The sequence below is a fragment of the Hypanus sabinus genome, chromosome 7 (genome assembly GCF_030144855.1).
Source record: "Hypanus sabinus isolate sHypSab1 chromosome 7, sHypSab1.hap1, whole genome shotgun sequence".
NCBI classification, from domain to species: Eukaryota; Metazoa; Chordata; class Chondrichthyes; order Myliobatiformes; family Dasyatidae; genus Hypanus; species Hypanus sabinus.
The window spans coordinates 82,920,988-82,946,011 of NC_082712.1; the positions used below are offsets into that span (position 1 = coordinate 82,920,988).

A 25,024-nucleotide genomic window follows, 5' to 3' on the forward strand; every position below is an offset into this window, starting at 1 on the left:
AAAATACTTGAAAACCGTTAAAATGGGGATTGTCACTGGGGGAAAATAAGCACAGCCATTTGTTCCAAGGCAAGACTATTTAAGACAAACAAAAAGAACATGTTAGGTGGATATATCCCCCCACCTTTGATTAAACACATCTTACAGCAAGAACAAATCACACAATCCATTATACCAAGCCCTCCTATCCCGGGGGTTTGTGAAGGGGGTGCGGTAGACGCGGCAAAGGCAGAGACTCCGCTTGCGCCTGTGAATGCGGAAGGCAGAAGGGAGCAGCGCAATGTCCTCAACTATAGAAACGCACAGGCACTCGGGAGCGTTCCCAGAGCAATGACGGCCTTTTAGTGTTAGAATTAAAAAGGGGGGGGTGGTTAAGAGATGTAGGGGATGGGATCCCCAATAAGGAGCCAACTCCCCCTCAACTCTTATACAGCACACAGCAGAAGAGGGCAGTAGCGAAAGAAAAATTGCTCCTTCTAAAAGTGGTGTGATTAATATCTCAGCTTTATCTTACAGATGCTTACTTAGATGCATTGGCAATGTCCTTTTAGAAAGTTATTGTGAAACAAATCCCTGCACAACTCATGAATATAGGTACAAGCCCCCCCCCCCCCCCCTTCCCTTTGGCTCTCTGCCTTGCTTCACCAACCTTCTCCAACTGCTCGAAACAAGTTAATATTAAGTGTGCAGGAGTGATGCACTTTAGATGGACTTTTATTTCTACTGCACAGCTGCCTGAAGTTCAAACCCAAGAACCTTACAGGGCTCAAAGGAGAAGCAAACGTGGGAGGACGGAGGCCAGGCAAGCAAAACAAAAGTAGCACCCCGTACACCTCCCCTCACAGAAACAGAACAACCACAAGGCAGCTGGATGCTCTGTGCAGCCAGAGAGGGTAGTTCAACTTGCACACAGCAAAAGGAGCCAATGCACAAAAGTTCTTGTTTTGAGTGCCAGGGAATGGTTACAGAGTCAAGGGGAAGAGGGGAACACCCACCAACTGTGTTCAGCTTCCATTAAAGCAGCGAAGATTAAGTCCAGGGCCCAAAGTTAAAGTTTGATTTGATGGAAATTTGGGGGTGAGTGTGGGGAGGGGGTTGGTGTTTGCTGATGGGATGATGACCCAGGGTTTCCAAAATAAAGTTAGTGTTCGCTTGCATTTTTGTTTTTTTTTCTTTTAAATTATACTTTTGTTGCATTCTTGTTGAAGTAAATGGTTTTCCAATCCCATAGCTCAGGCTTGGGTGGTTTCACTGGAAGCTGCATCCTGCAAAAAATATTAAAAATGGTTTATTGTCATTCAACTGTACATGTCTACTGCCAAATGAAACAATTCAGGATCACAGTGCACAGTGGTACAGATAACACACACAGCGCAAAGTAATATCGCCACAATAATAAATTAACAAATAATATGCATTTACAAGTTATAAAGTAAGCAGTATAACAATACTGGTGCTTCATACACGAGACCTGGGTGGCAGCAGGGAGTTCAGTAGGGGGATGAAACTGCTTCTCATCCCAACAGTTCCTGTCCTAATGCTACAGTACCTCCTGCCTCATGGTAGGGGGTCAAAAAGATTGCTGGATGGATGGGAGGGCTTGTTGACAGCTCTAAGGAACCTACACACACAGTACTCCTGATAAATATCTCTGATGGGTGAAAGAGATCCCGATGATCCTCTCAGCAGTCCTCGCAATCCTTTGTGAGGACTTGCGGTTTACATGTCTTACGATGGTCATACTGGCAGGCGGTGCAGCTGGTCAGGGAATGAGGGGAGAGGGGAGGGAGCCTCAATCACCCAAATCTCCTCAGGACCTTTCACATTATTGAAATTCCAGTGGAGCTTCCATCACAAAGTGAGAATGGGGTCATCAAAGACGACGACCCCATCCAGATTGGAAGGGGAAAATGTTCAAAAGTTAATTTATTATGAAAGAATGTATGCAGTATACAACTGAGTAGTCTTTTCCACATAGCCAAACCATGGAGGTAATCAAAAACATCAAACTCATTCCCCTGCACAAAAAAAAAATGGCAACACAATCATCAATCCCCCACGCCCCCAACAAAAAGGGCAAGGGGATACACAGAATACACACCAGAGAACTGGAAGTGACTGATGACAGCAGAGACCCAGATCCCTGGCAGTGTGTGGAGATCACACATTCTCCTCATGACCATGTGCGTCCCCCCCCTCCCCCCCTCCGTTTCCTCGCACACCCCAACAACATGCAGTTAACCCCAGTGCATGGTTCAGAATCAGACGGCGAATGTGATAGGGAATAAAGTTAAAACTGATGTAAGTGGGTGCTTCATGGGATATCAGACCCCCTTCCAAGCTCAGCCTATAGACAGAATCACTGGTCATCTATGCAGATGGTCAGGTCAGAAGGAATAGTATGAAGGTGGAAAATCTCTTCCAAAATCTTCGAGATGTTTCCATTGCCAGTGAAATAGACGCTAATAGAGCAAATTACAAGGTGATCATTAAGTCAACTGGCCACACCATCAGGGATAAATTCCCGTCTCACCAGAAATATTTAGCGCTACATAGCTGCTTTAAAATATTTGTGTAGAGAGGGAGGGAGGCACTTCCACTGTTTGCAAATCTGGAACTGGTAAAGACAATCTGTCATTACAAACCTATGTTTTAGTTTACTTGGTTAACATCTTGACACCAACAGCACATTCTTCATTCATGGCGCTGATGACAGTGACCTGTGGGGGGAGAAGCAGACAGTCATGTTCAGCACAAAAACGACAGACCAGTCAACAATGAATGCCGCTGCTGGAGTAAACAGTCCGTGCAATCAGGCACATTTCAAAAACACAAAATTCCGCAGATGCCGGAAATCCAGATTAACACACAAAATGCTGTTAGAACACAGGTCAGACGAGGAACAAACAGTTGATGTTTCAGGTTGAGATCTTCATTCTGACTAAAGGGTCTCAGCCCAAAACATCACTGTTTACTCCTCTCCATGGCTGATGCCCGGCCTGCTGAGATCTTCTAGCAATCGGTGTGCAGTACATTTCTAGTCTTCCTTATCTGGGACTTGAATTGGTCCCAGGCAACCATTGTAAACACTGAAGCCGGCTGCAGACAACTGTGGAAACTGTTCAGGTTAGAGGCAAAAGACATGAGCAAGAGAAGGTGGAGAGGTGACAGGTCTAGTCACACTAGCTGTATGTTAATACATGCAAACAATTCTTAAAGCTTATTTGTTATCTTCATCTGTGTAGCACTCGCTACTCATGCGTGCAGTCCAACCACTTAACAGTTAAATGCCTTTACAGTTTAATGATTGTCTGCTTTTATTTTATATAATTACACACGCACACACGCACGCACGTAACTGCCTAGTGGTCACAATACATATATGCAGTTGGCTAAAGTGTTCCATAGCTTTATTGGTAAAATACTAGTACGATTCGGAAAGTTTCTCTCAGTACTGTGGCGACCCACTTCCTAGCGCACTCGAACCAGCTCACAAATAGCCAGCGTGCCGGCACAAAGGCCAGTCCCAAAAGGGCGCCAGGTCTGCTTCACCAACAAAGGGAAAAGCCTGCGCGGGATTGTGAGTACATGCCCCCTACAGCATCCGCGCCTGGGGAGGGTGGGATCATGGAGGCATTAAAGCAAGGCTGTGAAGTTCGAATAAAATCTTCTTTAACTGCAGTTTACCGACTCTGTGTCGTAAGGATTGTAAGGATGACCTGTAGTGGATTGAAAAGCTTGAGCATGTAGATATTAAGAAAGAGGTTGGAGGTTGTGCTGGGGCTTTTGGAAAGCATCAAGTTGGATACGTCACTGGGACCAGATGGGATGTACCCCAGGCTACTGTGGGAGGTGAGGGAGGAGTCTGCTGAGCCTCTGGTGATGATCTTTCCCATCATCAATGAGAACTGGAGGCTCCGGATGTTGTTCCTTTATTCAAGAAAGGGAGAAGAGATAGCCCAGGAAATTATAGACCAGAGAGTCTTACTTCAGTGGTTGGTATGTTGATGGAGAAGATCCTGAGAGGCAGGATTTATGAACATTTGGAGAGGAATAGTCAGCATGGCTTTGTTAAAGGCAGGTCATACCTTATGAGCCTGATTGAATTTTTTGAGGATGTGACTAAACACATTGATGAAGGTAGAGCAGTAGATGTAGTGTACACGGATTTCAGCAAAGCATTTGATAAGGTACCCCATGGCAGGCTTATTGAGAAAGTAAGGAGGTGTGGGATCCAAGGGGACATTGCTTGGGGATCCAGAACTGGCTTGCCCACAGAAGGAAAAGAGAGGTTGTAGACAGGTCATATTCTGCATGAAGGTCGGTCACCAGTGGAATGCCTCTGGGATCTGTTCTGGGACCCTTACTCTTTGTGATTTTTATAAATGACCTGGATGAGGAAGTGGAGGGATAGGTTAGTAAATTTGCTGATGACACAAAGGTTGGAGGTGTTGTGGATGGTGTGGAGGGCTGTCAGAGGTTACAGTGGGACATTGATAGGATCCAAAACTGGGCTGAAAAGTGGCAGATGGAGCTCCAAGCAGGCTAAGTGTGAAGTGTTTCATTTTGGTGGGTCCAACATGATGACAGAATATAGCATTAGTAGTGAGACTCTTGGCAGTGTGGAGGATCAGAGGGATGTTGGGGTCCGAGTCCACAGGACACTCAAAGCTGCCACACAGGTTGACCCTGTGGTTAAGGCATACAGTGCATTGGCCTTCATCAACCGTGGGATTGAGCTTAAGAGCTGAGATGTAATGTTGCAGCTATATAGGACCCTGGTCAGACTCCACTTGGAGTACTGTGCTTAGTTCTGGTTGCCTCACTACAGGAAGGATGTGGAAACCATAGAAAGGGTGCAGAGGAGATTTACAAGGATGTTGCCTGGATTGGGGATCATGCCTTACAAGTATAGTTTGAGTGAACGCAGCCTTTTTTTCCTTGGAGCGACGGAGGATGAGAGGTGACCTGGCAGAGGTGTATAAGATGATGAGAGGCACTGATCGTTTGGATAGTCAGAGGCTTTTTCCCAGGGCTGGAATGGCTAACGTGAGAGGGCACAGTTTTAAGGTGCTTGAAAGTAGGTACAGAGGAGATGTCAGGGGTAAGTTTTTTTTTAATAAACGCAGGGAGTGGTGAGTGCGTGGAATGGGCTGCTGGTGGCAGCGGTGGAGGCAGAAACAATGGGGTCTTTTAAAAGACATCTGGATGGATACATGGAACTTAGAAAAATAGAGGGCTATGTAGTGGAGCCTAGAAATAAACGTGTGGATATTTTCTAAATGGGGAGAAATGCCAAGAATCTGAGATAGATAGAGGGATTTGGGAGTCCTTGTGCAGAACACTCTAAAGGTTAACTTGCAGGTTGAGTCAGTGGGTAGGAAGGCAAATGCCATGTCAGCATTCATTTCAAAATGTCTTGAATACAACAGCAGAGATGTGATGCTGAGGCTTTATAAGACACTGATGAGGCCTCACCTTCAGTATTGTGAACAGTTTTGGGACCTTCATCTTAGAAGAGAAGTGCTGGCATTGCAGAGGGTCCAGAAGAGGTTCACAAAGAGGATTCCAGAAATGAAAGAGTTATTATACGAGGAATTTTTGACGGCTCTGGGTCTGTACTCACTGGAATTCAGAAGAATAAGGGGGGACCTCATTGGACCCTTTCGAATGTTGAAAGGCCTAGAAAGAGCAGATGTGGTAAGGACGCTTCCCATGGTGGGAGAGTCTAGAACAAGAGGGCATTGCTTCAGGATAGCAGGGCGCCATTTCAAAAAAGATGTGGAAAAATTTCTTCATCCAAAGGGTGGTGAATTTGTGGAATTTGTTGCACATGCAGCTGTGGAGGCCAGGTCATTGGGCATACTTAAGGCAGACTGATAGGTTCTTGATTGGGCATGGCATCAAAGGTTACGGAGAGAAGGCTGGGAACTGGGGTTGAGGAAGAGATAGAAAAAAGGATTGAACACCATGATTGAATGATGGAGCAGACTCGATGGGCTAATTCTGTTCCTGTCTTATGGTCTTACGGCAAGGAGTCTCTGCTTGTCCTCCCTGTTGAAGTTTTTAGTTTTCCCTGGGTGCTCTGGTTTCCTCCCATGGTCCAAAAACATTACCAGTCAGCTTAAGGCCACTGTAAACTGTCCTGTGATTAAGTTAATCTTAAATCAAACTTGTCAGGGGTTGCTGGGGTAACGTGCCTCAAAGGGGCTGTTTGGTTGAATGTTGGTTGAAAGAAGAACTGAAGTGCCATATCCAAGTTAGTTTCTTGCCTTTGATGACCAGCCACAGCCAACCAATACTGTTACACCATGGAGCTGTTAGCACCAAACTATACACAAACAATCTGACACTCACCAGTGTCTCCACCCCTGAATTATAACGTTGCTCAATGTCCTTTCCCAAATCATTGTCAGGAAGTTTCAAATCCTCTCGCAGCTCACCATTGTCACTCAGGAGAGAAAGGTAGCCATCCTGAATTTGAACCAGCTGAAAATAAACAAGATACTGCATGAATACGAAGCACAAACCCATTCCTCATACAGAAGCAAGTGTAGGGTTATAGCAGATTGAGTTCCTCCACTCTCACCCAGTGTGGATGCAATCTGCAACTCAGAATCAGGTTAACATCACCACCATATAGTAGCAGTAACAACGTGACACATAATAGAGTAAAATGGAATTAATTATTTAAATAAATAGTGCAAAAATAGAAACAAAAAAGTAGTGAGGTGGTGTTCATGGGTTCAATGTCCATTCAGAAATCGGATGGCAGGGGGAAGAAGCTGCTCCCAAATCACTGAGTGTGTGTCTTCAGGGTCCTGTCCCTCTTCCCTGACTGTCGCAGTGAGAAGGCAACGTCCTGGGCAGTGGGGGACCTTAAGGATGAATGCCGCCTTTCTGAGGCATTGCTCCTTAAAGATGTCCTGGATACTATGGAGGCTAATGCTCACGATGGGGTTAGCAGTTTTACAACTTCAATCCTTTGCAGATCTCCCCTCATACCAGACAGTGATGCAGCCAGTACATACAAACTTTCACTGATCGTATACAAGATGCGCAGATCTTACTGAACACATTTTTTTAAATTATACAACAGCAGCCCTTGGACAATTAGAAGATACTTGGACAGAGAAGGTTTGAGAGGGATATGGGAGAAACACAGGAGAGGTGAGTGAGTTTAGATGGGTGACCAGATTAACACGGACTGGCTGAGAAAAAGGACTCAATTCCATGCTGTACAACTCTGATCCTGAAGCCTGTCAATCAGCTTCATTTTGCTACCTCACACACTATTATCATTGGGATAGAGCATGGAATACATTCTTCAGCAGTCCCCAGATGTAATCCTAGCCTCGCTACAGGGTATTTAAGTCTTTGCACCGCAGCAGGAAACCCATGCAGTCACAGGGAGCCTTTACCGCAGTGGCAGGAATTGAACAGTACAGGCGACCTGGGTTCAATTCTTGCCACTGCTGTAAGGACTCCACTTCTCATTGCTATTGTCAGATGACAGAGGGGAAGAAGCTGTTCCTGAATTGTTGAGCTCCTTGACAATATCCAGAGCTTAGTGTCCATGAAGCAGCTGACACCATTTAAGCTTCTGGATACATGCAGAAGGCTGGTTAATGGGATTTAAATGGAAGGATTCTGGTCAGTATGGACATAGGCCCCACAGACCCCAGGACCTGTGATATGCACCAGCTGATCAAACAACAACCCACCACCTGATCCCATGGCTTCACATGACCCTGATCAGTTGAGGGGGGGGGGGGGGGGGCTAAGAAGGTGCTACACTTTGCCCAAGGTTGACCTGCAGGCTTGAAAAGGGAAGGAGCACCTTGCATCTTCTTTGGTAGGAACGTATCTCCACCCTGCCACCTATCTACAGCTCTGAAAGATGCTATTCTATTAAAGGACACAGGAACTACGGGAAAAAATAATTGTTGTACCATAGATGCAAGTCCAAGGAATTGGGGAAAAGATGGGAAAAGCATCACTATTGAATTTCTGAAGTCCTGCATACCCAGAACTGCCAGACATGTTAAGGGACAAGGAAAAGAGAGCAGAATAAAACTGACAATCCCACAACTTTGTAAGTTTGTGGCAGACTTGATCAAAGTTCAAAGTAAAATTTATTGTTAAGAGTACATATATCACCACATTCAACCCACAGATTCATTTTCCTGTAGGCATATTCAGCAAATCTAAATAATTGTAACTGTAACAGAATCAATTGAGAAGATGACAAATTATGCAAATGCAAGAATAAATGAATAGCAATAAATATATGAGAATGTGAGATAATGTGTCCTTAGAGTGAGATTACTGATTGTGGGAACATCTCAATGGATGGGCAAGTGAGTGCAGTTATCCCCTTTTGGTCAAGGTTGAAGGGTAGAACCTGGTGGTGGGTCCCGAGGCTCTTGTACCTTCTACCTAATGGCAGTGTTGGCACGTGGCCAAGGCGTTCGTCTAGTGATCTGAAGGTCATTAGTTCGAGCCTTGGCTGAGGCTTGCATGTGTGTACTTGAGCAAGGCACTTAACCACACATTGCTCTGCAACAACACTGGTGCCAAGCTGCATGGGTCCTAATGCCCTTCCCTTGGACAACATTGGTGGCATGGAGAGGGGAGACTAGCAGCTTAGGCAACTGCTGGTCTTCCATTAAAAAAAAACCTTGCCCAGGCTTGCGCCCTGGAAATTTTCCAAGGTGCAAATCCATGGTCTATCGAGGCTAACGGAGGCTTACACACACACACACATACCTGATGACAACAGACAGAAGAGATCATGGCCTGGTGGTGGGGTTCTTTGCTGATGGACAGTGTTTCATCTACATGTTCTCAATGGTTGGGAGGGCTTTACTCGTGATGTGCTGGGCCAAATCCATTATCTTTTGTAGGATTCTCCATTCAAAGGCACTGATGTTTCCATACCAAGCTGTGATGCAGCCAGTCAATACACTCTCCACTACATATCTATAAAAGTTTGTCAGAGTTTTTGATGTTATGCCAAATCTCTGCAGACCCCTAATGAAGTACAGGTGCTGTCAGGCTTTCTTTGCAATTTGTAGTTTCCCAGACTATTGAATAATATTCAGATCACTTACAATTAATTATTAAAAGTTTCATAAGTTAATGACATTTCCAGCAAGCCCAGTGGGTTTGAAGGAAGAGCAGGAAACAAGAACCCTCATGAGTCAGATGCCAAACCACTATAACCTCCAAATAAATGAGCGGTAGATTCACAGTTTTACCCAATACAAAGTCAGCCTGGTACTGCAGAGACAGTCAGGAAGGGGTTATTGGGCCAGGAATGTGGAGAATTCCAATGCTATTCTAGCTTTAGAAGATGCCCCATCTTCCTACTCTCTTGCAACTGAGAATGGGGGGCAGGGGATGAAGGAGAATAAAAACAGGATGGTTATGCTAATGCACCATGTGACAACAATGTCACACAAACTCGAGTGAGGAAGAAGCAACCAACCAACAGGACAGACAGCAGTGCAAACAAAAAAATAACAATAAATCACTGATAAATATCAAGAACACTAGATGAAGAGTTCTTAAATTGTGGGAACAACTCAGTGATACAGCAAGTGAAGTTAGCCCCACCGGTTCAAATCTAACCAGGGATCATTTCTTTGGCTTTTAACACTCCCACCATAGTTCTCAGAGCAAAAGGACCAGTCTCCAGAAAAATGACTCTCAATGGATAACCTTACCTGATAGTCACACCTTCTGATGTTAGGCACGTCCATATTATGGGTCGAAGGACAGATATCTTCATATTTTTTTGAGGTGAATATGTCAATTCCCACCAAGTGGACCTGGAACAGATAGGAACAGAACAGGAGTGGTAAGAACTGGCAAGCCCACGATTAGATGTATATGCTGAGCAACATTTAATTATAAATTCAGAATGTATCCTGGTTTCCCAATCTATTACAAGGTTTGTTTTGGACACTCTTTAAACACCATATATGCTAGGAGACAAGTTGCCTAAAATCAAAAAGACCACAAGGTATTAGGAGTGGAATTAGGCCATCTGGCCCATCAAGTCTGCTCCACTATTTCATCAAAGGCTGAGCTATTTTCCCTCAGCCCCAATCTCCTGCCTTCCCCCCCTTATCCGTTCATGCCCTGACTAATCAAGAACCTATAAACCTCAGCCTTAAATGTATCCAATGACTTTTCCCTCCACAGCCGCCTGTGGCAACAAATGCCATAGATTCACCACTCTCTGGCTAAAGAAATTACTCATTTCCATTCTAAATGAATGTTCTTCTGCTCTGAGGCTTAAGACACCTCCACCATAGAAAACAGCCTCTCCACATCCACTGTATCGAGGCCCTTCAACATTTGATAGGTTTCAGATTCCCCCTACCCCATTCTTCTGAATTCCATTAAGGAAAAGTGTCAAAACTTGTCAGGAATGAGAAAATTTCAGGAAAAATTAGAGGGAATGTTATGACTTAATTCTCACAGTACCACATTTCCTTCATGTCCATGAAAAGTGGCTTACAGTCACAGACTTAAGAACCTTAAAAGGTACTAGGAAAAGTTTTCAGAAAGCAATGATCATCAAAGGAGATGATGGAGACTGGGGTTGCAACAGAAATTGGAGGGTGGAGAGAGGGAATCCACATTCAAGCCAAAAAAAGTTGGAAGGGGTTAAAGAGATGGAAGGGGAGGCTACAGAGCCCCACCACACCCAAGGAATCCAAGGGTTTTATAAAAGTTGTCATACAGTGAGCAACTATGTCAGCAGGTGAAAGGAATGGTTTGGCATTAGTTAAGACAATTAGAGGAAGACCACTTCACCTCATCAGGAAGCTTCCTTATCCTTACCTTGGCGTGGCCGTGCTTGCCAGTCTTGGAGGTGGACATATCCATGATCTTGCACGGGCGCCCCTTCAGCATGACAAAACCATTCTTGCGCAGAGCTGAGCACTGCATAGGGAAAGTGGTGGAAGCCCCAGAGTGAGCAGTGGTGAAGTCGAGATCAGGTTCTCCCATCTTTGAGATTCCGGTTGTACAATGCTGCAGAGAGAAAAAAGGACACGCCTTGTGAGCTCTGTGCTCATCGACCAATGGCCCAGCAAAGCTATCCTGGTACACAGTCACACCCAAGGGCGGGCAAGCTTCACCCCATGTTATAGTTTTATCGGAGCACCCACCAGTCTGAAATGGGGTGAACAAAACCCATCCGAATCTCAAGACCCAAATAGGACTGCTGGACAAGAAGTCTCATGTTCATAAACTCACAACTCAATACAGCGAGGGCAGCTGTTGGAGGCCTCTGAACTCAGAAAGTAGTGATCTCTCTTACTGTCCCTGGCTAGTGAGGGAGAGAGCAGAGGAATGTGAAACTGTTGATATAGGCTAAATGTGAGCAGGCTTTTTCCACTGGGGTTGGGTGGGACTACAAGCTTGGACAGGTACATGGATAGGAGGGGCATGGAGGACTATAGTCCTGGTGCAGTTTGATGGGGGGTAAGCAATTAAGGGAGAAAGAGATGTCTCCATTTTTACAGCAAGCAGGGAGACATAACAAACAACTCGCTGGTTCACGATGTTAAATGTCCAATACGGTGCTTTTTTCAAGCTCTGTGCCCGAAGAACTCAAGTCTCTCATGCACAAAGTCTTAGATTTAAATGGTTCACCGTGAACTAGATGGACTGAAGGGCCTGTTTGTGAGCTGTACTTTTCTAACCTTAGAAAACTCTGCAGATGCCAAAATTGTGAGCAAAACACGGAAACTACTGGAGGAACTCAGTGGGTCAGCAGCATCACCACAGGACTGTGTGAAAGTAGTGAATGGGTCAGGAGACCTACAGCAGCAGAGACGACGTAGCTGAGTGTGGCTGTCCAAGCTTTCAACCTCCTGTATTTTCTCCGAGCTAAGGTGAGAGAAATTAGGCCAAGGTAAGGGTGGTAGGAAATTACTAGCCTTCTTGAAGCAACATGCATGACCACTGAATGCAATGAAGGTACCTCACAGAAGCTCCCAACTAAAGCTTGGTCGAGCATCGCCACTCCACACAGCAAAAGTGGAACTTCTCACAAGTGATCAAACATTTTAATTCCCAGGGTGGAGGAGCAACATCTAATATTCTGAATAGGTTTATTGATTTCTCCTTCCAATGAAAATAATGTTCCCTCCCCCTCTTCTTCTATTCCCCACTCTGGCTTCTCACCAGCCTCTAGGTCACCCCCTCCTGTGGTCCACTCTCCTAGGAGATTTCTTCCTCTACGTTTCCTTCCCACCTGGCTTCACCCAGTACCCTCTAGCCATGCTTCCCCACCCACCCCCCCCCAACCGCCTTTTTATTCTGGTGTCTTCCCACTTCTTTTCCAGAGCTGAAAGCATCGACGGTTTATTCATTTCCACAGGTCCGGCTGACCTGCTGAGTTCCTCCAGCACTGAACCAGCATCCACTTGAAAGGTGCAGCATCTGGCAGAGCACAGCATAGGGAGAGGGTGCACTGGGCGGTTGTGAATCTCAGTGAGGCCTGCTGTCTGAATTTCCCCATTGCATAATGCTGCAGAGACAGGCCCTGCAAACCCTTGCTGCCCAACAGCCTACAATCCAGTAGACCTGACCCCTGGTGGGAAGTACACCAAGTCACATGCCAAAGAAAAGGGTTAGAATGTAGAAACATAGCTGACATGCCGAAGAGGGGATATAATACAGCAAAAATTAGTGGGAAGTTAGAGGATTGAGAAGCTTTGAAAAACTAACAGAAGGTAACTGAAAAAGCCATCAAGAAGGAAAAGATGGAATACAAAGTTAAACTAGCCACTAATATTAAAGAAAACAGTGGGTTCTCAGTCTTCTCAGTGCTTCGCTATCTCCAGAAGTGGTTTGGAAGACACACGCCTTCGAGGTACAGCCCTGAGAACGATCTAGTGCCTCGCTGATGTCACCGATATAAGCGTACAGCAGGTGTGGCTGTTTGTGGACTCTTCACTCAATAGCTCTCTCTCTCTCTCTCTCTCTCTCTCACGCAATGGTGACAGAGGGTTTGCTGATTCTAGAGTCAGGGAACCTGGCATAAGCTACGCTACAGGCTAACATTGAAAAAGCGAGCTGTTGGCCTCCCCTCTCGCTATGGCAAGAGCGATCTCTCTTCCTCATTAGGTAGACAGAAGGCCTGCCGAGAAGTCATGGTGTTGGGATGAATAGCAGTTTTTGATGGACCAGAGATCACGGTCTTTGGTGGTTGTTGGGTCGTGGGGGCCGATACTTTTTGCTGGAACAGGAGGGGGAGGGTTGATACTTTGGTGTTGCTTGTGCATGGGGGGGGTCTTTGCGGTTCTAACATTTTTCTTGTCACTCATTCTTTGGGGCTCCCCCCCCCCCACTGTTTTGCGAATGTCTGTGAAGAGCAAGGATTTCAGGTTGTATACCATATACTTTTGCTGATATTAAACTGAACTCTTGAATCATCGAGTTTCTTCAGATAGATGAAGTATAAAATGGAGATGACAGTATCACTGGAAAGTGATGCTGGAGGTAGTAATGGGGTAACAAAGAAATGGCAGATGAACCGAATAAATATTTTGCACCAGTCTACACTGTGGAAGATACTACAATATGGCAGAAGTTCGAGATTAGGCTTGGATTAAATTGGGAGATTGCCAGGTAGCTCAGCTTAATGGGCCTGATCCACGCCACCTCTCAATATTTAAAAACTAAAAAATGTACAGGAACACCTTTATGGAAAGCAATGGAAAATAGTTATTCAAAAAATATAACAAGAGGTTGTTAACCAGAAGTTCCTGGGTGACCTTGTATGACACTTTGGTAAAGCAATTAGCTAGACAAATAGCATTGAGCAAACACATCCCATAATGACCGAGCCTTGCAGTTGGATTTGTACGGTCAAATGTTCCAAGTACATTTATTATCAAAGTACGTATAAATTATACAACCTTGAGAATCATCTGCTTATAGGTAGCCAAAGAACAAGAAACCTGAAAGAGCAGAGTTTTAAAAAAAAGACCATAGCCCAACATACAAAGGGGGTAAAAACAGAAGTCGTGCTAATAATAAATACAAACAGCACTTAGGACTGAATTGAGTCCACAGACACGGAGCCCGGAGCAACTGTAGAGCTGCAGCGGGGAAAAAAATCGACGTGAAGCTCACACGCACAAAGCGCACAGCAGCCAGAGCAGTCTCACTGCGGAAGAGCCAGCAGAATCGATCCGACCCTCATCTCCAGTCCTGACACCCTGCCTGTTCAGTCTATCTAGGCTGGTATTGTCCATTCCAGGCACTGGCATTTAGGCCCTGCTGCAGCAATACACCTGGGCCTGTACTCCATCACCCAGTCAACCTCTCCAATCAGCTTGGCACTTGGATCGATCCACCCTCACTTCCTGTTTCGGTGGGCTGGCTGACCACATCAATCTGTCTATACCTGCAACGTGAGGGAATCCAAAAGGCTGATCTGGCATTCATCTGAGGAAACTGGGACAATTCATTTTGCACTCAACATCAGTAAGACCAAAGAGCTACTTGTGGACATCAGAGACAGTAAGACAAGGGAACACAAACCTATCAGTGATCAGAAGTGGAGAGACTGCACAATTTCAAGTTCTCAGGTGTCAATATCTCTGAGGACCTAAACTGGTCCCAGCTATAAAGGAGGCAAGACAGTGGCAAAATCTCATTAGTTGTCACCTAAAACAATCTATCTTCTACAATTCTACCATGGAGAACATTCTGACTGGCTTGGTTCCATCACCATCTGGTATTGGGAGAGGTGGGGGGGGTTGCTACAGCACAGAATCGAAGTTGCAGTAACTTGTAAAATTAGTCAGCGCCATCTTGGGTGCTAGCCTCCATAGTACCCAAGAAATCTTCAAGGAGCAGTATCTTAAAAAGGTGGCATCCAAGATTAAAGACTCCCACCACCCAGGACACGTCCTCATTCTGTTACCGCGGGGAGGAGGTACAGGATGCTGAAGGCACACACTCTGCAATTGAGGAAAAGCTTTGTCCACTCTGCCATCCAATTTCTGAATGGACACTGAACCCATGAACACTACCTCACTACTGTTTTTCAATTTGTTTTTCTTTTGCACTACTTATTTTAACTTTTTAATAGACACATACCTAGTGTTATTCAATTTATTTTTCTGTATTTATCTATCATGCATTGCATTGCACTGCTAGTAACAAATTTCACAATACATGCCAGCGATTTTAAATCTGATACTGATTCCATCCATCCTTAGAACAATTAGCTACTTTGTTGAAACAATGATGTGACTTGATAGGACAGATGCGGGTTTGAAGGAAACTGTCCATGTCTTAAATAATAGAATCTTAAATTGGACTGCTTTTTGGCAGTTCCAGAATTCATGACACCATTTAATGGTAAGACATTCGGCAGTGTGAAGGATCAGAGGGATCTTGGGGTCCAAGTCCATAGGACACTCAAAGCTGCTGCGCAGGTCGACTCTGTGGTTAAGTATGGTGCATTGGCCTACATCGACCGTTTAGGAACTGAGAGGCAATGTTGCAGCTATTTAGTACCCCAATCAGACCCCACTTGGATTACTGTGCTCAGTTCCTCACTACAGGAAGGATGTGGAAACTATAGAAAGGGTGCACAGGAGATTTACAAGGATGTTGCCTGAATTGGGGGGGGGGGGGTATGCCTTAGGTTGAGTGAACTTGGTCCTTTTTTCCTTGGAGTGACCTGATAGATGATGAGAGGCATTGATCGTGTAGCTAGTCAGAGGCTTTTCCCCAGGACTGGAATGGCTAGCACAGGGGTCGGCAACCCGTGGCTCCGGAGCCGCATGCGACTCTTTCATCTCTGTGCTGCGGCTCCCTGTGGCTTTGGAAAATAAATGATGAGTATTTAATTAAAATGTATTTTATGTTAGTTTGTTAGTTTTTGAAATGTAATTCTAAATCTGAAGATTATGGTAATCTTGTACAATCTAAATAAAATGTGTTTTTTGTCGCTATAAATATACGTCACCACTGCCAATACCTGACACCCGCCAGTGCGCAATTTCTTTAACTTTTCGATCCAAGGTTGGCTAACTATGGAGAATTCTAAAAAATAAGAAAAGTGACTGAAGAAAACAGAACGTTTAATGATACGTGGGCAGATTCATTTGCTTTCACTGCTGACGAGACTGGTTTACCGGTATGCTTAATGTGCAATGAGAAACTACCAAACAACAAATAGTCAAAAATCGCAAGACTTTTCCAGAATAAACACGCAGCCTTTGCTCAAAAATATCCGGATGGAGATGAGAGAAAAAAAGCCGTTTCGGAACTGATGCGGAAGGTTGATCTGAGCAAAAAACATTTCAAGAAATGGATGAAGTCTGGAAAATCAACTACATATACTAGTTTTGTTGCCGCTCAGGAAATAGTCAGGCACGGGAAGCAGTTTACAGATGGTGAATACATAAAATAATCTTTCATTAAGATTTCAGAACATCTATTCACAGACTTTAAAAACAAGAGTGAAATTATGCAGAACATCAGGGATATTCCCCTCTCTGCAAAGACTGTCAAAGAAAGAACGATAAAAATGGCAGAAGACATCACAAGACAGCAAATCAAAGACATCAATTCAGCTGTGGCCTACTCGAGTGCCTGTGACGAGTCTAAAGACAAAGGTGATATTGAACAAATAGCGTTGTTCTGCCAGTATGTAAACTCTGCAGGGCCACAGGAAGAAATGATTGAGTTGATACCTCTAAAAGGCCAAACACCAGGGGGGGGAGGACATCTGTGAGGTTGTCTTGCATTGTTTAAGAGCCAAAGGAATAAAGACCACCCACCTGGTGTCAGTAGCTACTGATGGGGTACCTAGTATGACAGGAGCGCACAAGGGATTTGTGGCTTTACTGCAGAAGTCGCTGGACAGAAAGCTGCTGACTTTTCACTGCATCTTGCACCAAGAGGCACTGTGCGCCCAAACATTTCCTCCGGTATGCACAGAAGTAATGGATGTTGTCATTCAGATTGTCAATAAAATAATGGCAAAAAGTTTAAATCACCGTCAATTCCGTTTGTTATTGGACAAACTGGAAAGCGCATATTCTGATCTCCTGCTGCACAGCAAAGTCCGGTGGCTGTCCAGAGGGGAGGTGCTGAAACGCTTTGTCGCCTGTCTGGAAGAAGTGAAAACTTTCCTGGGCAGCAAAGGGCTCACCTTTCCTGAGCTGGAACAGCCAGAGTGCCTGTAAAAGCTACACTTCATGGTAGACATGACAGCGCACCTGAACACGCTGAACACAGCTCTTCAGGGGAAAGTACGCACAGCCCTGCACATGTTGGAGGATGTTTTGGCATTCGAGCGCAAGTTGACAAGTGCTTGCCAGAGATTTACAGAAAGGCACATTGTCTCACTTCCCCAATTTGAGAGAGTTGCAACAAGCTCACGACATGATAAATTCGGAGTATTTACATTCTGCAGTCATCGCAATGAAAACATCGTTTGGGAAACGCTTCTGTGAGTTCAGAGAGGAAAAAAAAACACATTATCCTTCCCGGTCACTCCACTAAGCTTCGATCCATCCCTACTGAATACGACTGCATTGGCAGGTGTGAGTCAACCTGATCTTGAGATGGAAATGGCCGACATAGCCGACAAAGACATATGGGTGTCCAAGTTTAGACGCTTGACAGCAGACCTTGAAGATGTTGCCCGTCAGAAGGCCGTTCTTGCTCAGAATCACAAATGGAGTGATATTGAAAACCTCTCCGAACCGGACAAACTTGTGTTCGAAATATGGAATGCAATCCCCGACATTCATGTAAACATCAAAAAGTATGCGCTTGGAGTCCTGTCGATCTTTGGATCCACATATGTATGTGAGCAGGTGTTCTCCAACATGAACTTTATTAAAAACAAACATCGAGCATGCCTCACAGATGACAGCTTGCGATCCTGTGTAAAGATGAAGGTGACATCATACAGCCCTGATGTGCAGACGCTGTGCGCTGAGGTCCAGGAGAAGAAATCCCATTAACCAAGTATGATAAATATTTTAATTGCCTATTATTTTACGTATATCCAATGTTTTTCATTGTTCAGTGAAATAGTACTTTTATTCTTCAGGTTGACAGCTGGCTAACGTTATTTTTGGTTTGCTGCTGGCGGACAATTTAAGTTTGGCGTTTTTCATAAATACAAGAAGGACTCAAATAGACAATGAGTATTTTACTTAAAAGTAACCTTCAACCCAACGTCTTTTTTTTGGAGATCAAAATGTTTTTGTTGCATGCAGAAATGTAATTTCGTTTTCTTTGCAGGAGTTCATCGATTTCATAAATGCAACACATTATAGTTTGTTTATACATAGCATAAAGGCAAAAAAAACGTTGTATGCAGTGTAATTTCATTTTAAATGTCAACTTGGTTTTGTGGCTCCCAGTGTTTTCTTTTCTGTGGGAAACAGGTCCAAATGGCTCTTTCAGTGATAAAGGTTGCCGACCTCTGGGCTAGCACAAGAGGGCACAGTTTTAAGGTGCTTGGAAGCAGCTACAGAGGAGATGTCAGGGGTAAGTTGTTGTTGTTGTTGTTGTTGTTTTTTTTTTACACAGAGTGATGAGTGGATGGAATGGGCTGCCGGCGACAGTGGTGGAGGTGGATACAATAGGGTCTTTTAAGAGACTCCTGGACAGGTACACGGATCTCAGAAAAATACAGGGCTATGGGTAACCCTAGGTAATCTCTAAGGTAAGGACATGTTCGGCACAGCTTTGTGGGCCGAAGGGTCTTATTGTGTAGGTTTTCTATGTTTCATCCACTAAACTGACACTCGTAAGCAGGGTCACATCCCACCCTGGCAGCTTGGAATTCCCAACATTCTGGGTAGGGCATCAAGGCTCTAGGTTAGCATCCAAACATCCAACCCAAGCCAGGAATCCACCACAGTATCATCTTCTTCTGAAGCCTATTACCCCTTATGGGGCATAGGCTGCCAACAGCAACTCAGCAAAGTCCTTTGTCCTGAGCCTGTCTTTCAAGTTTTCACACCTTCTTGGTGAATCGTTCCTCTTCTAGTGATGAGGTTTCTAGAGCTTCTCTATAGCTCTGGGTTTTTATGGGATGGGGTTGCTCCTCAGGCCCAACTCCCCCTCCTTTCACAGCCAGGCTTAGGAGCATCCTTGGCAGAGTTCACCACAGTATCACTTGCTCCTAAGTGAAGTCCCCTCAGTGTCCTCTATGGGTTTGCAAACAACGTTCCATCAGATTAAGCAGCCTTGTGAACAAACTGGGTCCAAAGGGCAATCAGATCTGCTTCGGCATGCCCCACTGATCAATAAGGTTATAGCTGATAAAATAAGACACAACACCAGAACACATAGATGGAAGCAGGAGTCCAAAGGACTTAAGATCAGGAGAATAATCAAAGAAGCTTCAACCCTACCTGCCCCTCTACCTATCTTTGCATTGTCTGCAAACTTGGCCACAAAGCCACCAATTCCATTGTTACCATTGGATCCTTTCCTATCTGGTGTCCGTAACTCAACTACTGAGTGAGTGCTGCTATCCAAGGAAGAGTTCTTAGACGACACTTTATCTTCCTGCCCAGGGTATGTATACAATTTGTAGATTCCACTAGGGTAGTGGCAAAAAGACAAGAAAATCTGCAGATGCTGGAAATCCAAGCAACACACACACAACCCAAGCAGGACGAACTCAGCAGGCCAGGCAGCATCTACAGAAAAGAGTGATCAGTCAACATTTCTGGCACGGACCCTACATCAGACCGGAAAAAGACCAGCCAGGGTAGGCCTCACACAGTGAATGATGTGGCACTGAGCAGTGAGAAATACGGACCAACTTTCATAGAAAGTGGTGGCATAGGTAGATAGGGTCCTTGTTCAGAGCTAACAGCATACATGATTCATAAATCAAAGTACTGATTACAGGAGTTGTGACATTATGTTGAAGTTGTATAAGATGTTGGTGAGGCCTAATTTGGGGTATTGTGTGCAGTTTTGGTCACCTAACTACAGGAAAGATCTAAATAAGGTTGAAAGAATACAGAGAAAATTTACAAAGACGTTGACAGGTCTAGAGGACCCCAAGTTATAAGGTAAGACTGAATAAAGTCCTAACCTATTCCTTGGAATTAGAAGATTAAGTAGATTTGACAAAGGTATACAAAATTATGAGGGGTATAGATAGGGTAAATGCAAGCAGGCCTTTTCTGTTGAGGTTGGATAGCATCGAAAGAGGGGCTATCATTAACCAGTTTCTCAATGACACTGTCCTGAGATGCAGGATGATATTGATCAGTTGGTAAAATGGACCGAATGCAGCAAATGGCACAAAATGCTGAAGGAATTCAGCAGGTCAGGTTGCATCTAAAAAAACGACCAAACAGTCCACATTTCAGGCTGAGGCTCTTCAAAACTGGAAAGGGGAGGACGCCGGAATAGAAAAGGTGGGGGTAGGACCACATCTATTATTTCAACAACCTTGCCTTCAGTGCCAACTGTGAACTTCAGAAAGGGTAAGCTGAGGGAGGGGAAGAAGGGTGACTGCACAGAATCAAAGTTAACTGCAGAGAGTTGTAACACTCCCATAGTAGAAACATAGAAAACCTACAGCACCATACAAGCCCTTCGGCCCACAAAGCTGTGCCGAAAATGTCCTTACCTTAGAACTACCTCGGTTTACAGATAGCCCTCTAAATTCCATGCATCCATCCAGGAGTCTCTTAAAAAACCCTATCGTTTCCACCTCCACCACCATCACCCCATTCCACGCACTCACCACTCTGCGCAAGAAACCTACCCCGACATCTCCTCTGTACCTACTTCTAAGCACCTTAAAAATATGCCCTCTCGTGCTAGCCATTTCAGCCCTGGGACACCTTTGAGGAGCAATACCCCAGGAAGGCAGGCCCCCATCACCCAGGTCATGCCTTGTTCTCATTGCTGCTATCAGGGAGGAGAAGCAGGAGCCTGAAGACACACACCCAGTGATTCAGGAACAGCTTCTGTGAACACCAGCTCACTACTTTTTAAAATTTCTATTTTTGCACTACTTTAATTTAACTATTTAATATACATATATTCCTATAATTCACCGTTATCCCTTATGTATAGCATCGTTCTGCTGTCACAAAGTTGACAAATTTTACAACACGTGCCTGTGATATTAAACACGATTCTGACGCATGCACAATTCTGACAAGCTTATTATAGAACAGACAGGACTGCACTTGAAGATAGAGGGTTTCCACCCAGTCATTCTCTGGGGAAAAAATTTTCAGTTATGAAGGAGGGAATTATTTTCCCTGGATTAGAGAAAGAGGACACAAGGGGAGGAACATTTTGCCATCTACCAGAATTGCTAAGACATAGAAAGCTATGTTGTTAACCTGCTCAGTGGAGGAAAGAATACCAGAGACACAAAATTACCCCTGAAATGGTTTTTATTCAGAGGGGAGTTCGCAGCCCCATGCACTTCAGGCGTAAGGTAGCCAACTCCCAATTTATCGGTTCACAGAGGTCATACTTATACCCAAAAGCGGGGCACTACATTGGCAAATATGATTACCGATTCAAATTCATTGATCGATTGGCTATTGCATAGCTAAACACGCAAAATACTCGGAATAAGTATGGACGCAAGCGAAACACTCAGAATAGGTATATAGCTCAGATACTGTGCCAAACACATTGTCTTGCAGTAGCAAGGTTCCCTTTCCTTGTGGTTGCCACATCTATCTTAGTCTGGCACTCTATCTTAGTTACCCGTTCCCTGTCCTCCTACACTTCCCCAATCACATACCCAGTCCCCAATCCTGTACACATACTTTGCTACACTTACCCCTTGTCCCCCCTTCTACACGTACCCCTTACCCTCTCCACATTCTCAATGTCAAGTGGAATTAATAGGTACGCATGGTTACCATGAACAGGGTTAACTGAAGGACCCGCTTTCTTTTTGCACCCATCACCTTGCATCAGGACAAATATCACATCAGAAAACTAGAAGCCAAACTGCATCATTGCGCACAGCAAAATTCAACACTACCTAATCGTTTTGGGCGATCAAAATCATTTCAAACTCCCGAAGTTAACTGGTACGTTCATAGGGGAATTCCCTCAAGCAGCACGGTTTAGCATGCGACTTGAAGCAACCAGAGTGAGTCGGTGAGTCACTGCAATCCGTCCGACATGCAGCCTTGTTTGCAGTAAGTTCTTTGGTGTCAATATCTCTAATCTGCTCCCAACATATATCAATGCAGATATAATGACAGCAGCTATATTTCATGAGATTTGGCATGTCACTTAAAACACTCAAATTTCTACAGATGTGCCACGTGGAGCATTCTGCATCACTGGTAATGGGGCGGAGGGGCTACTGTACTGTACTGCAGAGAGTTGCAAACTCAGCCAGCTCCATCACGGGTACCAGCCTCCGAGAAATCTTCAAGGAGTGGTGTCCCAAAAATCCATCATTAAGGATCCTCATCACCCAAGTCATGCCTTGTCCTCACTGCTACCATCAGGGAGGAGGTACAGAAGCCTGAAGGTGATTCGATGATTCAGGAACAGCCTCTTTCCCTCTGCCATCTGATTCTGAATAGACAATGAACCCATGTATGTCGTCATTACCTCACTTTTTTATTTCTATTTTTGCACTACTTATTAAATATATACAGTGTTTTTTCACTATTATGTATTGATATACTGCTGCTGCAAAGTTAACTAACTTCACAACATAAACTGATGAAATTACACCTGATTTCGATTGACTCCCCATGGCGTTGGGCAAAAGGCAGCTCGTGCATCACTACAAGTGGAATAAATTACGGTTATTAAGCTGCAATGCCCCCACATCTCTTAACAGTGCTGCACACAATCACACCTGATCTGTGATGGCCACATGATCACCCCCCCACCACAATAATGAGTGAGAACAGATGCACCCGGTCTACCTGACACACACAGCACTGATTATGCAGACTGCATGGCACATTATTCAATTACTCCTGCCAGCTAAATTCTGTAGATTTCAACTCAAGGACTTCTATGTAGATATCGCCACCTCTGCCCAAACATTACTGCACTAAAACCCTAGCCTGAAAGCATGAATCATCCCTGGAGCGCATGGCTTTCCCCAAGCCTCTTCAATGGGTTTCAAGTCACTCCCCCACCACCATTACAGATCATTGGCTACTTCCGACCCACCCAACACCCCAGCTCACTATTGAGCCTCGCCCACTCAAAATTCCACTTCCACCCTCATGGGCTACACCTAACACTCAAATTCTTTCCTCGACCCCTTCAGTCAAGTCTATTGCCAAATAATGTTATATATATATATAGAACCATATAATGTATATAGAAATGAGACATTTCTCTGAACTAGACTGTAAAGCACAGCAGTACAGAACACAATAACTTAGGAAAGCAAGACTAAAATATACAGATGAATCATGCATGAATAGAATGCATTAATTAAATACAGTAGAATATGGAACAGGTTAACCAGTGACACTTCGAATGTGATGCAACAGGGATTTCAGAAGCCTAATAGCCTGAGGGAAGAAACGGTTTCCCATCCGAACTGTTCTCGTCTTTATGCATCAGAGTCTCCTGCCTGATGGTAGAAAGTCAAAGAGGATGCTGGATGGGTGGGATCCTTAATAATACTAAGGGTCCTGCATACAGTGGTCCTGATATGGATAGAAGGGAGACCCCTATGATCCTCTCATCTGTTCTCACAGTCCTTTGTAGGGACTTTCAGTCCAATGCTCTGCTGCTCCCATACTAGATGGAGATGCAGCTTGTCAGGAAGTTTTTTGCAGTGCTCCTATAAAATTCAGTTAAAATGGGGGGGCGGGGCAGGAGAGAGGGCTTCGCTTGTCTCAATCTCGTTTGATATATTATTATCAAGCCACCTTTCATTCCGCCCCCAAAACTAAATTCCTTTCCTCCACGTGTATATTAAACTCACCATTCACCTTGCTGCATCTATCCACCTCTAACATTTACATCCTATCCCCAAAATCTTAATCTCCACACACAAATCTCCTCCCCGAAATCATCACCCCCTTCCCAGGATTTAAATTCTTCTTCCCATCTCTCTCTACCCCCCCCCCCTTCAAAGCCTCCCTTTCCCATTAGGTCCCTCACCCAGAACAAAATTTCAGCATTAAAATCCTCCCCTCCATTTTTATCTCTACACGGGAAATAAATCGTTGAACTTCTACTACCTCTCCCACTAGTAAATACTTCCCCCCAACCCCAAGAAATAAATCGCATTCTCCTAATTGAAAATGGTCGGGTTTCTTTAGGTTATTTCCTCCTTACGTCCTCTCCCAAACATGCATCCCACGTGGGACGGGAGGGAATTAATTTCCTTTGTTTCCCCTTTCTTCAAGCGAGCCTTTGCCTATCCCCAACACACAGACCAAAACCCATTCCCATCCCCCTGCCCAATGGCGGCCGTGGCCTGTTCAGCCCACACCGCTGTCCTGGACCCCGTCCTGTCCCGTTCCCCGGATACACCCTGGGCTGCAAAGGGGCGGAGCACAGAGAGCCCCGGTACAGTTGTCGGTGGAGAGCCCCGACCACACGGCCGCCACTCACCAGCCACGGATCCAAACCGAGATCGCCCTATGCACGAGTGCAGTCCCGTTAGCTGGGAAGAGGCGAGAAAGAAAAAGAGGCGGGGCTGCGCCTGCGCCCTGACCGGCACCTGCGCTACACCCAGTCCGGTTCTCCCATTGCCCAGTACTGCTGCGCATGCGCTCCCGCCCTCCGACTCGAAATCCCGATCCCCGACCATGGCTGCGCCTGTGCGCTGATCAACACGCACCCAATACTGCGCCTGCGCCTGCGTCATGCCCGAGCCCGGCCTCCCTACCTCCCGCACCCCAGCGCATGCGCTCCCGCCTCGGAGCCCGACCAGATCGTGGCCGCGCCTGCGCACCACCTACAGGGGTGCATTGGGTGCTTTTTTGAAAAAAACCATTGCGCACTGCGCCCGGCCTGCGCAGCA

General features: G+C 45.1%; 1 protein-coding gene across 1 annotated transcript; it reads right to left on the minus strand.

Moving 5' to 3' along the window:
- Window positions 1-347: 347 nt before the first annotated feature.
- Window positions 348-24,769, minus strand: LOC132396909 (eukaryotic translation initiation factor 5A-1-like). The gene is made up of 6 exons (XM_059974994.1): window positions 24,613-24,769; window positions 10,855-11,046; window positions 9,729-9,833; window positions 6,358-6,489; window positions 2,646-2,720; window positions 348-1,265 (listed from the first exon to the last, which is right to left on the minus strand). The coding sequence occupies exons 2-5, from the start codon at window positions 11,020-11,022 to the stop codon at window positions 2,658-2,660; spliced, it is 468 nt and encodes a 155-aa protein (XP_059830977.1). The 5' UTR covers window positions 11,023-11,046; window positions 24,613-24,769; the 3' UTR covers window positions 348-1,265; window positions 2,646-2,657.
- Window positions 24,770-25,024: the final 255 nt, after the last annotated feature.